Here is a 14,576-nt window from a genome sequence, read left to right on the forward strand (position 1 = left end):
GGGGTGGGTGTGTGTGTGTGGTGGGGGGGGCGGGGGCATGTGGCCGGGAAAGGGGAGGTGGGGGAGGGGCTGGAGCTTTCTTGTGCACAGAGCCAAACAACAAAAGGGGGAGCTGAAGGGCCAGCTCCAGTGTGCCTGGCCGGCTGCTCACCTGCAGACCTGCCAGTGGCCCCCACCTGGTGGCTGACAGACTCGGTAGTTTAGACTCAAGGATTCTTGGCCAAGGAGTCCCTGAACCCAAAGATGGGGCCCTGGAGAAGGCTCAGGTTGAGTGCCCCCCAGGCAAGCTGTCACCCTCCATGCAGGTCCCAGCCGAAGCACTGTCCCAGACCTGGCAGGCCCGGAGACAGATACAGCCTCAAATGCCCTGCTCGCCAGCCAAGCCTCCCCAGACGAGGCCTGCCGGCTCCCCCTCCAGCTGGCCAAGGGTGGCAGCGGCCACACCAAAGCTGTCCCTTTAAATCATTACCACCCCTGATTGTGTGGATGAACAGAGGGCCCTGCCCCCCAGGCAGGCGGCTGGCCACCTCCCCCCTACAAGTCCCCAGAAATGTGAGGGCCATTTAAAGGGACAACAGACAGGCAGCCGGGTCTCTAACCGCCCCCGCCCCCACCCCAACACACTCACAGCCCCTTTCGCCCGCAGACATACAGCCCCTTGCCCCTCCAGAGGGCCCCCCAAATTCCGGTTCTCTCCCCACCCCCTAGAGACTGCCAGAAGGAGAAAGGGGGCCAGAGTTGGGGGGCGGGGAACTGGGAGAGCGAGAAAAGGACAGGGACTCCCTCCTGCCTCAGAGCCCCTAGGGGATAGATAGGTCGGAAGGAAAGCAAAGCCTGGAGAAGCGGCCAGACAGAGCCCCGAAAGGTGCCGCGGGCAGACCTGGGGTGCACAAGCTGTCGGTCGAGGGGAAGGGAGTCAGGCTGCACGAGACAGCGGCGCGGCCAGCGGGCGACTACCCCAAGTGGGGAGATGGAACACCGAGGGCCATAGGGAAAGAGGCAAGCCCGGGGAAAACGGGGAGACGGAACCGGGGAAAGGGGTCACAGGGAGGGTGTGGAGGAAAACCCGAGAGGGGAGGGCGAGCCAGGCCGGGGTTACCTGCTGGGTGTCTGTCCCCCGGCGGTGCCCCCGGAGTCCGGGTAGGGAGGGGGGGAGCAGCAGGGGGGGGAGTGGGGGCTGGGGGGGCGGGGGAGACGGTCCCTCCTCTGCCTCCTGGGCCTGCCCCGGCGCTTGCAGCCTCGGCCTCCCTCCCTCCTCCTCCCCGTCCCTGAGTCCCGGAGTCAAACAAAGAACTGTAGCAGGCTCTCCCCAACCCCCTCCCTCCTCCTCCTCCTCCTCCTCCTCCTCCACCTCCTCCTCCCCTCCCTCCCTCCCCACCAGCAGGCTCCCTCCTCCTCCCTTCCGGTCTCTTCCTTTAACTACTCGCCCCCCCACCCCCCTGCACTAGTCTCTCTGCCCACCCACCCGAACCTTTTACACACCCCTCAGCCAGCCCTGTCCCCGCAAAGGAAACTGTAGAGTCCCTTGGCAAAATTGAAAGGCTCCAGAGAACATGGGAGGGGACTGGGGTCTTGCTCAAAAATCAAGAACCACAATACAATTATTTTATTTTCACAGCCAGAGGAATAGTCTTAGCTGTTTCTTCTCCAAGAAAAGGGAAAAAAATAATCCCAAAGAAAGCAATACAAATCTGAGGAAAGCCCTCATCAAATAAAGTGCACAATGCAGGGGAAGCTAATCCCCAGCACCCCCACCGACCACATTAGCACACACTCTCCACTCCTCCCTGACCTACTCCTAAAGGTCTTGGCCAGTTTGAAGCAGGCCTAACAACCAGAATAATAAAAATAATAACAGCATTTAAAAATAATAAACATTTCATGACAAGCATTCAGTGTTCATTCTGTGCCAGGCACTGTGCTAGGTGCTTTGCATAAACTGCCTACAAGGTAAGTATTGATATTTAAATTTTCCAGACTAAGAACAGGAGGCTCAGAGAGGTTGTGACCTTTCCAAGTTCCTGTAGCCACTAAGTGGCAGAGCTGAGAATTAAATCCAGGTCTGATTTGACAATCCAAGCCCTAAAGGTACAGGAAAAGAGAAACCAATTTTTTCCAATAGCATAAGCAACCCCAGGACTTAACTCAATAGAGAAGGGCCTCCGTAGCTATCAATTGAGTCCTCTTCCTTCAAGAGAGAGATCCACACACTTACACAGAATAAAGACCCTGACTTTTCAGTCTCATATAGTTTCTTGACCCCTTTCCTCACTGGTGGGGGTGGGGTGCCACTGATTAAGGTAAGGGCTGAGCTGGCGTCCAGATGTATACCACACAGCTCTTCTCTAAGGGGCTGGCAACCACTCCCACTTCAACTCAATATGGGGGTGGGGGCCATGAGCCTCTTGGCAATGCAGCAGGTGGGAAAGGAAAAAGACTGCTGGGAGGCTCTTTCCAGGGGGTACAGGGGGCTTGGAGGGAAAGCTCTTCAATCTAGGTAAAAGTGACCCAAGGTTCCCTTAGCCCAGCAAAGGGGCAAAGTCCATCACACCACACCCCTGCCCCTCCCCCTCAAAAACTCCAGGCCAGGGTTTCCCACCTGCAGGACGCTAAGGCCAAGGAAACGGAGGAGGGGGAAAGATGGCACGGGGCTGCAGCCGGACTCGGGGCGGAGGTTGTGGTGGGGGGAGGGGCTGGAATGGAAAGGGGTGGAGGCCTCATCGCCTGGCAACTATCCCGGGGCACGTGCACGGGTGACATCATCCCAGGCCACCTTTAACACAGACCTTTGACCCCGAGGGGCGGAAAGGAGCCGCGGGCTAAGCTTCCTGGGAAATAGCCTCAGGAATTCTGGGAACCCAAAAAGGAGAGGAAGGAAGGAACCCAGGCGTCCCGCCCTTATCTTTTGCCCCCTACGCGGCTCCAATCCCAGGGACTCGGGCCTCTCGGCTCCTCCTCTCCGCCTCCAGCCCTGACCTCCCAACCCACATTTCTGACGGAGTCCCGACACGCCTCTGAGATACTGTGCCTTCTCTCTCCTGGGCGAGATCTCGCGTAGGGGGGGCGGGAGGTGGGGGGCGGGGGCACCAGGTCCCGCGGGGCTCCGTCTCCCATCAGCGGGATCCCCTGTGCCCAGCCGGCCGCCAGCCGGAATCTGTCTGGGTCCCAACACTCCTGCCCCTCCCCGCGCTGTTCCAGGGCGGAGTCTGTGGAGTTGAAATCAGGACACGGCGAGAGGAAGAGTTATATAACTGAGAGAAGCCGAGAAGGACAAGTGAGGACCGGGAGAGACAGCCCGAAAGGAGCCGAGGGAGGTGCAAAGAGCACCAGGGCGAGTGGGGAAGAAACGTTAGGGATGGGAAAGATTTCGGTGCACATCAAGGGAAGGAATTCACGCGAAGACGGGTTGTGATGGTCCGGGAAGAGTCACCTGGGGCGTCCGGGGCTTCCCCGCAGTGCCCTTCCCTGCTGCCAACAGCAGCCGGGCCCGAGCGCGTGAAGCCTCGGGAAGGGGCGCTGATACCCGTTCGGTTCCTCTTGGGGAGGCAACTTTAGCCAGAGCCCGGGACGGCAGCGGCGGAGCATATGGGGCCGGAAACCACAGCTCCGCCCAGCCCACCTGGGAGAGTGGGGCGCCAGCTGGGGTGGGGAACAGGTAGCTGGCTCCTCCCACGCCAGGCTGGGCATTAACTGCTCGAGACCCCTAGGAAGAAGGCTAGCGGACCCAGACGTCTGGGTCCCCAGAGGCTGTGAAGCGCAGACCGGTACTCGTTTGCGAACCGAGTCTCTAGAAAGGAGAAAGAGGGGCGCGCGGTGAGCGCTGACTCGCCGCGCAAGCGCAGGGTGGGGTACTCGGGCGCGTGCGGCGGAGGGAGGGGGAGTGGGCGCGAGCGTGTGGGAGTGCACGTGCGGGTCCCGGGCAGCTCCCCCCTCCCCGCCTCCACCCCTCCCCTCCCCTGTCTCTCTTCCTTTCGCTCTAAGATGCCTCCTCCACATTGGCTGCCAAGGCCCTGATGTCAGGGGCAGCCGCTGGAGCGGATTGGGCGGACGCGCGAGTTCGGGAATCTGGCCCCGGAGTCTAGCTCTCCAGTTACTCTGGCAACAGGGCAAGCAACCCCCAAGAGGGAAGGGGAGCGGAGCTCATCACTGCTCCTGGGTCCCGCCTCCCTTCGGACTCACGCCGAGTCCGTTTCTGTGGCAGCGCAGCTCGCTGCTCCCCGGCTTCCTCCTAGGGCTCTCTGTGTCTCGAGAACCTGGCGACCTGCCCTCGACCTTCGCCGCGGTCTCCCAGCCCCCCACCCTGCCAACTCCCATCCTAAGTCAGCCACAAGCCGCAGCCGACAGGAAGCGAATTTCCGTTGCTTAGTAACCTGCCCGCGTGCCCCCTCCCCACTATTTATCGCAGATAGGGGAGGCGGAGAATGAGCCCCAAGCCCTCTCCCGCCCCTGCCCTTCGCCCTCCCGCCCTCAGTTTCCTGTGAGGGGGCCGAGATGACAGGAAGTCAAACAAGCACCTCAGCCCACCTTTCCCTCTGGCCGAGCAGGGAGCTTCGGCTGTTTTCAAGGCCACATCCCCCACCCCAGAACCCTGAGTCGCGCTGTGCGCGTCTCTCTCTCGCCATCTCGCGGCTACGTCGCGAAGGTTCAGTGGAGAAGGGCCCGAGCTGGGTGAGCTCGTAACCCGAGGTGGCAGAGTGGGGGCAAGACCGGGGATGGGGGACTAGCGCGGTGAGGCTGAGTGCAGCGAGGTGAGGTGCCGCGGAAGGGATGGGGTGAAAGCTACCGCTGGGAGGCCGTCGGGGCTGCCGGTGTGAGAGTCACAGCTGAGGCTACACCCCTCATCCGTGGGAAGAACCAAAGGGAGGCTTAACGCGGCCCCAGGACCTGAGACACATCCCTTTCTGACCACACCCGCCCTCAAGAGTCCAACTGCAAACCCTGACCTTTAGTCCTGCCCTTTAGAGAGGGACCGCAGCGCTGCGCCCCCGCGCTAGTGTCGGGAAGGGGAATCCCAGCCCAAGAGGGACAGGGAGTCCTTTCAGGCCCCCCTCAACATCCGGAACCCAAGACATCTGCCGCCCAGTTCTTCCCTCACGCCGCCCTACTCTCTTCTAGAGGATCCAGACGTCCTGCACCCAATCTTCTTCCCAGTGCCTCTCCAGAGACCCGAACGTCCATCCTCATCTCTACCCATCCTGCGCCTCAGGCGTCCCGCCCCCCCCACCCCGGCGCCGAGACGGTTTCCCTCTTTCCAGACACCCTCGCGGCTCCCCGTTACCTGGTTCTGGGGTGTCCCAGGTGTTCAGGTTCCCCAAGGTCGCCCAGGGGGTCGAGCGGCCCCCCCTTCTCCCAGGTCGGGGCTGGGGGGGCCGCTCCGCCCCGTGGCGCAGTTGGATTTTCCAACACAAACACCGCCCCCCCACCCCCCGCGCCCCAGCCCCGCCCCTTCTCATGGTCCCGCCCCTTCTCGCGCCGGGAGTCCCTTTCCCGGGCTCCGCCCCGCTTTCTGCCGGCCCCGCTCGCCTCTGCACAGGTGCCGAATATGATGCCGAATGCGGGGTGCAGGGTTCAAGGTGCAAGGTAGGGGTCCAGCACGGATCCCTGCCTGACAAACCCCGATTCCATTCGGATCACGCGCCCTTCCAAAGTAAGCCCCGCCCCACCCGCTCGAGTCCTGCCCAGAGATTTAGCCACACCTTCTTTAGGCCCCCCTGCCCTGCCCATTCGCCGAGGCCACGCCTCCTCTCCCTCTCCAGACCTCCCACTTCCCTTGCTGCTTTCCCTATCCGGCAGCAGCCCACAGGAGCGCTCATCCTTTGTAGGCCCTGGGCTTCCTCCCGACTGCCCCCCTCCCCCCAAACCCCAGCCATCCCATTGAGAGACTTGGGGCTTGTGGTCGGGGGTGTTTTACTGAGCTGAGCTCCGATAAAATTCTTTACGATTAACACGACTAGGTATTACCAGGGCCTCATCACGTGACAAATTCAACCGAGGTAAAGGCCTGAGTGAAGCCTAGTCTCCGTCCGAGGTACATTATCAGCCTTGGCTCCTGAAGTCCTCGACCCTCACCCCCCCCAAACGAAAAGAAGAGGAGGCCCTCTCAGTTATCCAGGCTCATGAGTAGAGCAGTGCCCCTCTTGATCCAGTGATCAGAGGTCATGGTCCCAGAGCGGAGGTCGATGCCAATAACGAAGGATGCACGGTCTGAACTGCCTGCCCGGTTGGGATAGTAATAGCAGGGACAGGAGTACATGCCTGCAGGAAAGGAGAGGAGAATGAGTCAGACCCTGGAGCCACTGGGAAAGCAGGGCAGGAGCAGGTGGGAGGGGAGGGGTGGAGCGGAGGCTGGGTTAGGATGCAAACTAGGGAGGGGGCAGGCAAACTAGGGAGGGGGCAAACTGTCCCACCCTTGGCACTCTTCTTGCGGCTCTCAGTAGGCCGGAAGTGGATGGTGGGCATGAGGCAGACAAGCTGCATGGGCTCTGCCTCCACCAAGCAGGAGTTCTTCCGGTCCCAGCCGGCACCCTCCAGGTATAGACCCCGAACCCAGACACCGTCCTGGGGAGACATGGGGACAGGTTGGGGGTAAATCCAGACCCTCAGTTGCCAATGCCCCCACCCCTGTCCTGCCACCTCTTTCCTCCCCTCCCTCTCAACCAGTCGTTTCCCACCTTTGCTCCCAGCCCCTCCTCCACCAGACTCCCCTCTGCTCAGAGCCCTATGCACATGTGGCACCCACCTTGGGTGGATACACTAGGTTGCTGTCGTCCACAGTGGAAACAATAAACTCCCAAGAGAGGCTGTCCACTGAAATCTGGAGATTGAAGGTGAGAATAAGGGAGGATCCTCCCACACATACAGAGGAGAGCAAATACATATCAGTATCCATTCCCATTACACTGTCCACGTGGCTCACATTGTTTTGGCGAGCTGACGACTGCAGCACGGCAGTGAGGAAGCCAGTGGGAAAGGTGAAGCCAGACAGCCAGAAGATCACAGGAGGCCGTGCCCGGCTGGCCCACATCTCAAACTGCTCCACACGCACGGCCAAGTCCCGGGTCCATGAAGCCAATGGCTTCTGTGAGGGGTAGGCCTGGAGCAGGAGGTAGTGTGTGTTTATTCATTCACTTATTCATGCATTCAAATTCTTACTGTGAACACTTGAAGCAGATAGAAGAATATATGGTGTCAGCCCCTGTTCCCCAAACCATAGTTCGGCAAAGCTTTCCAAAAGCCAATTTCCAGGAAAGAAGCATAAAATGACAACTGTTAACAATAGCACCAGCAATGCTAACCAGTTACCATTAATGAAGCACCTTTTAAGGTGCACAGTACCAGGAATCCTTGAAACATCCTTGGAGAAACTTAGAAACTTGCCCTGGGTAAGTTTCTATGTTAATAACTTTGCAAAGTCAGTCAGTGAAGGGCAGAGTCAGATTTCAACCTTGAACCTGTCTGACTCCAAAGCCCAGGCTCACTGCTTTCTGCTATAGGCTTCCCTAGGACCAGGAGGCTGCGGCTCCAGGAGTAAAAGGAGAGTTCATTGTTGGAGAAGGATCAACAGATAATCTTACCTTTCCCCAGAGCGGAGGGACATGGGCATCAAAAATGCAATTGAAAATCTCTTCCAGGCTGGTAGACATGACGATGAGGCCCTGGATGCCTTTTTCTAGGTCTGTCAGTGAGAAGCTGGATGGGGAAAGGTGGAGGGTTATGGATGGGATGGGCCTGGGAGAGCCATCCTAGGCAGGCCGTGAAGGCCTTTCCTCTTGCCCCCTCCCTGCGTTCCACAGAGCCCCGCCTCCCCCCATCTCACAGGATGGTCTCCATCAGCTTGTTGTATCTCTGAATCTCCTGCAAAAGGACCACATTGAGTGGGGAAGGGTCCATAGCCAGTAGTTTTCGGGTCCCCTCATAGTCGATCATTTCCGGGATCTTCTGTTTCACATCGGCAGCCAACTCAAGGACCTGCCGAGGCAGGAGCGTTGAGTGTAGACCTCTCTTCCTCCTTGCTTTCCCTCCCCCAGGTGACTGTCTGTCCGTACCTTCTCCTCCCGACTCTGGCCTCCGGCCCTGGTGGGTGTAATCTGGGGTTGCAGGGAAAGCAGAGTCTCAAAGAGAGTGCGTGCCTCTGTGATCTGGGAGGCCACGTCGGCATTGGGGTGCTGGCCAAAAGCCTCTGGGGGGTCCATGCCAGGCAACATGCTGATGTACTCTTTGTACGAGGCCAGGCTCCCATCCTTGGGGATAAAATAGGTCTCCAACACTGACAACCTGGGGAGTCAGTGCAGAATTATCACCGTACTGTGGGGACTTGGGGCTCCTATGCCAGGCCAAGGCCCTATCCATCCAACTCTCTGCTCTTACTTCATCCCCCAAGTCAATCTCCCATTCACTCCTCAAACACTGCCCCTAACCCCAATCGCCACCTGGCACCCCATTCAGTGCCCCCCCTCACCGGTAGGAGGGGGTCGAGAGAGCCTGGTCACAGAAATAGTCATTGATGTAGGTGGTCAGCAGGCGCCGATCCCAGTCATCCGTGACGTGTCCACCATAGTTGACCCCAGAGATGAGGTACTTGAGTGCATCCCAGGGCGTCTCCTCATACTCGTCCAGGTAGAGGCTCAGCAAGTTCTCTGACACCTGTGCGTGGCCCCAGCCCACACCCCCAGCCCCACACACAGTTATGGCAGCAATTCTTCCAGGGGCTTCCAGTCAGTGACGATTCCTGCAGGGCAGCCTCGGGGCAGAAAGTGTAAGGAGGGAGAGTGGGGTGAGGGACCCTGGTCAGCACAAACCTCAAAGTCAGAGTCATTGAAGCCGTAGATGATGTTCCAGCCAAGCTGCAGGAACTTTTTGCGTTCAAGTAACACAGAGTGGAAGAAGCACAGTGCAAACAGCAGCTTCTTATACTTGGTGGGTTTGGAGCAGTGGGAAAACTGTGGCTCTGTCATCAGTTGGTAAAGACGGGTCATGTTGGCCTTTAGGCCCTGGGGACAAGGAAGTACAGAGATGGGATGACATGCGTCTTGCATGGCCCCAACACTAGCATCACCATGTTCAGTTGTGAAGGTTGCTCACTGCATAAGGGCACTCACTGGCTGAAGAAATGAGTGAAGGTTGAAATCCAGCCCTTGAGCTGCATGCCAAGACATGCACTCATCCACAGGGCTTGCTGTCCTCCTCTTCACACACAGGTGCTGTATGGACTCGTGGCAGCCCTGCCTTCTCGTCTCCACCCCCACTCCTTGATCCCCCTCAACCGTGATGTTCTCAGTGGTGGGTAGGCCAACTCAATTTGTAATTGCCAAAAAATATGAACAAAAACATAAACATGGGAACTTCCTTCGTGGTCCATTGGTTGAGAATCTGCCTTGCAATGCAGGGGATGTGGGTGTGATCCCAGTGAGGGAAATAAGATCCCACATGCCGCCAAGCAACTAAGCCCTTGCAGTACAACTACTGAATCCACATGCCACAGTATAAGATCTTGTGTGACACAACTAAGACCTGACGTGGCAGAATTAATAAGAAATGTACATAATTTTGTGCAAAGGGTTAGTATATAGTGACATATCATCAAACAGGAATGAGCTATATGATTGGATTTATCAGGCTTCATGAGCAGGTTGGGGTTTGGCTAAGTCTTACAAATAGGAAGGATGTAACAAGGCTGAGAGGAGGGCCTTGGCTGTCCAGAGATGGGAAGAACTGGAGGAATAAAGGCACGAAGGGGAGATAAAGTGAGAAGAGGATCTAACTGAAATCAAGTGAAGCGCTCAGATAGGGTAAGAAGGACCATGAGTAGATGGCGATACAGTAAGAAGGGCAGTTTGAGCCGACTGGACCCGATACACCAGGAACCCCAGAGCCATTTCTGTCTTAAATAGGACAGTGATGCATTGAAACAGTGTTCTAAGGAGATTCACCATGATGGACAAAAGGGAGCAGGGAGAAAACAGAAGAACATTGGTTAGATCGAGAACAAAACGAAAATCTGATTTTTAAAACTATCATTTATAACATCATCAAGTCATGTAAAGCACTGAGGAATAAATCTAACATAAATGTATATATCTTTAGAAACTTTACAAAATTTTATTAAAAGAAAGAATAAATGGAGAGACCTACTGTACTCATGGATTGAGAAGCTCAATATCCTAAAGATGTTGATTTCCCCTAAATTGATCAAGGACTTTTTTGGTGAAACTTGACAAGCTAATTCCAAAATTTATGTTAGAGAATAAAAGATCAGGAATAGCCTAGAGAAGAATACGGTAGGAGGATCTGCCTTCCCCAGCCATCAAGAATTATTATAGAGCTAGAGAGTAATTAATACAGTGTATATTGACCCCAGGATAAACAACTTGATCAATGAACAGCATAAAGGGCCTAGAAACCCATCTGTATATGTATATGATAACTGCAACACTTAACAAAATTGGAACACATAATACATTTAGATTAAAATAGTGTATCAATTTATTGAAATCAGCAACCGTGTTGCAGTTATATAAGAGAATACCCTGATTCTTAGGAGTGAGTCCTTTCCACTGAAATACACCACAGTATGTGGCAGTAAAGGGCCAGGATATACAATTTACTCTCAAATGTTTCAGAAGTGTGAGTAGAGAGAGAGAAAAACAGAGATCAAATGATAAAGCAAGTGGGACAAAATGTTAACTACAGATGGATTTGGGTAACATATAGGGGGTTCTCTGTACTATTATTCTTACAACTTTTCTGTAAATTTAAAGTTATTTTCAAAATTTTTTTAAAATATTGGCCTCTTTGTCAGCTTCTAAAAGGAATTCAGTTGCACCAAGCATACCTGAATGTCCTTTCTCAGAAGGTTTGGTGAATTGCAGGAAGGTTCTGCATCACCAGCAGGCAGCCTTTCATGGACAGCTCTCCTGGGCTGACCTCCAACAGGACTCTCTCCCCTGGTGACCCACCCACTGCAAAGCCATCCTGTCTGGTTCCTCTTTCCTCCTGGGATTTGCTCCCATTCATCATTGTGTCCATGCTTACTGCTTATTAAACTGACCTAAAGAGCACCTACCTCAGGGCCAACACACCTCTACCCATCACAGAGGGTGCGGTTCAGCCAACAGAGGGCCCTCTAGCTACAAGGCACATGCCTCTCTTAGAAGGCAATAAGAAAGGCTCTTAACGAATTAAAAAAGAAGGGTTGCATCTCTTTGACAACACACATCTGAACTGTTTGACATTTTTTTAACGGGAAGACAGACTACTTCTGTTGACAGAAGAAAATAAAGGTAAATAAAAATCAACTTTAAACACAGATATTTAAAAATTAGTGGTGCCATTAACAACATGGAACAACAGACTGGTTCCAAATTGGGAAAGGAGTACATCAAGGCTGTATATTGTCACCCTGCTTATTTAACTTATATGCAGAGTACATCATGCGAAATGCCGGTGAAGCACAAGCTGGAATCAAGATTGCCGGGAGAAAGATCAATAACCTCAGATACGCAGATGACACCACCCTTATGGCAGAAAGCGAAGAAAAAAAACTAAAGAGCCTCTTGATGAAAGTGAAAGAGGAGAGTGAAAAAGTTGGCTTAAAACTCAACATGCAGAAAATTAAGATCATGACATCTAGTCCCATCACTTAATGGCAAATAGATGGGGAAACAATGGAAACAGTGAGAGATTTTATTTTGGGGGCTCCAAAATCACTGCAGATGGTGATTGCAGCCATGAAATTAAAAGATGCTTGCTCCTTGGAAGAAAAGCTATGACAAACCTAGACGGTATATTAAAAAGCAGAGACATTACTTTGTCTACAAAGGTCCATCTAGTCAAGGCTATGGTTTTTCCAGTAGTCATGTATGGATGTGAGTTGGACTATAAAGGAAACTGAGCACTGAAGAACTGATGCTTTTGAACTGTGGTGCTGGAGAAGACTCTTGAGAGTCCCTTGGACTACAAGGAGATCCAACCAGTCCATCCTAAAGGAGATCAGTCCTGGGTGTTCATTGGTAGGACTGATGTTGAAGCTGAAACTCCAGTACTTTGGCTACCTGATGTGAAGAACCAACTCACTGGAAAAGACCCTGATGCTGGGAAAGATTGAGGGCAGGAGGATAGGGGATGACAGAGGATGAGATGGTTGGATGGCATCACTGACACAATGGACATGAGTTTGAGTAGGTTCCAGGAGTTGGTGATGGACAGGGAAGCCTGGCGTGCTGCAGTCCATGGGGTCACAAAGAGTCAGACATGACTGAGCAACTGAACTGACTGATTAACAAAAATGGGCCAAGGAGACAATCTGTGTGCAGGAGCTGAAGACTCCTTTTGAGAGCTAGTAATTTATGGTGCTGGAGTGCCAAAAAGTACTTTGTAACCAGATGGAATTCACACCTGGCACTGAGTTCAGTAATGGAGCCAGAGATGGGGATTGGGGTTGAAATCAGGAAGAGGACAGTTTCTCCGCCAGCTTGTGAAGGGAGGAAATGTAGAATGAGGACAGGACAGGGGGAAAAAGAAACGCAGAAGTGATCGATGATGTCGCAAGAAACAGAAGGGGGGCCAGGAGTGTGTCAGGGGAACTGGGGGGACAGTCAACTGTGCCAGCATCCCCAAGGTGGCCAAAGAAGGATTTAATGATGAAAGACATCCGCATGCCTGTACATCTGATCAGTTCTCATTTACTGAGCACCTACTACAAACAGGTCCCTGCTTTAGTCACAGGATGAGCAAAATGGTGAGGGAGACAAAAAAGACACGGTCTCTGCCCTCTTGAGCTTACAGTCTAGAAGAGAAGTCATGTATTAACCAGAATCACACTAACAGGTGTAAAGTTCTTGTAGCGGAAGGTCGGAGGGAACAGTGAAGAGGATTCCTGAGAAAGTGCTGGTGGGACTGAGACCTGAACGGGCAAAGAAGCGGGTGGGGAGGAAAATAGGGAGGACAGTGCATAAAAAAGCAGCAGGCTGGAGAACACAGTCTGTCGAGGAAGAACAGCAAAGCAATTTTAAAAGTTGATGGTGTAGGTAAAGAAAGCGAAGGGGAAAGTTGCGACAGACAAAGCAAGAGAGGTGCTCACAGCGGCACACAGGCCATGTGAACAGGGTTGTGAACTTGATTAAAAGCAATGAGAAGCTACTAAAATAGTTTGCTGCTGCTAAGTCGCTTCAGTCATATCCAACTCTGTGCAACCCCATAGACGGCAGCCCACCAGGCTCCCCCGTCCCTGGGATTCTCCAGGCAAGAACACTGGAGTGGGTTGCCATTTCCTTCTCCAATGCATGAAAGTGAAAAGTGAAAGTGAAGACGCTCAGTCCAACTCTTAGCGACCAGATGGACTGCAGCCTACCAGGCTCCTCTGTCCATGGGATTTTCCAGGCAAGAGTACTGGAGTGAGGTGCCACTGCCTTCTCCAAAAATAGTTTAAGCAGAGGTAAATGGGAAAGATGTAGTGACATGATCAGATTTTAAAAGATTGGTATGATTGCATTCCAAGGTGACCTTGTAGCACTGGAGATAAAAATTTCAGTAGAGCTGGAGGGAAGGAGAAAGGCCAGGAAGTGACAGTAGGGAGAGAACGTAAGGAAGTGTCTGGAGGAGGAAGGGGCTGACAGGTCCACACACTAGTTATATACTCTTCCTTTGCCTCAGTTTCCTACCTGTAAAATGGGGCTGATAGTACTTACCTGATAGGAGTGTATGTTAAATGAATTAATAAATGTAAGCACTAAAAAAAAGTTAGCTATTACTACTATGTTCTAAGAGTTTGGCACGAAAAGGTGGAATTTCTTAGAGGACAGTAGAATCAAACAAGCAGCCTTGCAGCTAAGGTTACAGCCTCTCTGTGAGGCCAGGAGGACAGGTAGGCCCACTAGCGTGGGCACTGCTGCTGCCTACACTTGCCCATACCTTTGGTGGCTCTGTGGTCATCTTGATGCTGGCCTGCAAGATGGAGATGGGGAAGTCTGGGTGGGGGCTGGAGCTGAGCCAGAGGCGGAAGGAAGGGTGCGGATCCTCCACCTGCAGCTGCTCCACCAGTTTATCCAGGTTCGGCATCCAGGACAGCGACAGGTGGCAGTTGGCGAGGAAGACCCAGTGTCCTGCAAGGAGGTGGTGGTCTGGTGGGAACCACCCCCCATGCCCCCTCTGCCCCCCCACTGTTCCTCTGGTTGAGGGGCTAGTTTAGGGGGAGGGTCCAAGTGCTCAGGTGCCAACCCCCAAGGCCTTCTGGAGGAGCAGGAGCTGCAGTGACAGCAGGGTGACAGGTGGGAGCTGGTGGACAGTCGGGCCAGGGCCATGGTTGGGGGCAGAAGAACTGGGTAGACACTGACCCTGAACCACACCCTCTCGGAGGAGCCGAGCCGCGATAGGGGCCTGGCCCTGGCCCAGAGACAGGGCGTGGAAGCGCTGGGCCATGCCTGTATGCTCAGCCAGCTGGAGCAAGGCACTGGTGGGGTCCACGCCGGGGGACAGGATGAACACCAGTGGAGTCCGTGGGGCCGAGTCCTCCATCACCTGCCAGCAGCACAGGGTGTCACCTTAGGCAGAAGGCCAGGTGAGGTCTCGGGAAAGACCGA

General features: G+C 54.2%; 1 protein-coding gene across 1 annotated transcript in view; it reads right to left on the bottom strand.

Annotated features, from left to right (window-relative positions):
* Positions 1-5,889: 5,889 nt before the first annotated feature.
* DNAH2 (dynein axonemal heavy chain 2) overlaps positions 5,890-14,576 on the bottom strand; it is a 103,800-nt gene continuing 95,113 nt past the window's right edge. The window contains exons 78-88 of the mRNA XM_040243460.1: positions 14,331-14,514; positions 13,909-14,099; positions 8,799-8,990; positions 8,459-8,643; positions 8,046-8,274; positions 7,817-7,968; positions 7,575-7,689; positions 6,917-7,093; positions 6,740-6,814; positions 6,408-6,558; positions 5,890-6,255 (exon numbers count right to left, since the gene is read on the bottom strand). Coding sequence (XP_040099394.1) covers positions 6,101-6,255; positions 6,408-6,558; positions 6,740-6,814; positions 6,917-7,093; positions 7,575-7,689; positions 7,817-7,968; positions 8,046-8,274; positions 8,459-8,643; positions 8,799-8,990; positions 13,909-14,099; positions 14,331-14,514 — 1,806 coding nt within the window. The 3' untranslated portion in view covers positions 5,890-6,100. The remainder of the gene's footprint in view (positions 6,256-6,407; positions 6,559-6,739; positions 6,815-6,916; positions 7,094-7,574; positions 7,690-7,816; positions 7,969-8,045; positions 8,275-8,458; positions 8,644-8,798; positions 8,991-13,908; positions 14,100-14,330; positions 14,515-14,576) is intronic.

The sequence above is a fragment of the Oryx dammah genome, unplaced genomic scaffold (genome assembly GCF_014754425.2).
Source record: "Oryx dammah isolate SB20612 unplaced genomic scaffold, SCBI_Odam_1.1 HiC_scaffold_8, whole genome shotgun sequence".
NCBI lineage: Eukaryota > Metazoa > Chordata > Mammalia > Artiodactyla > Bovidae > Oryx > Oryx dammah.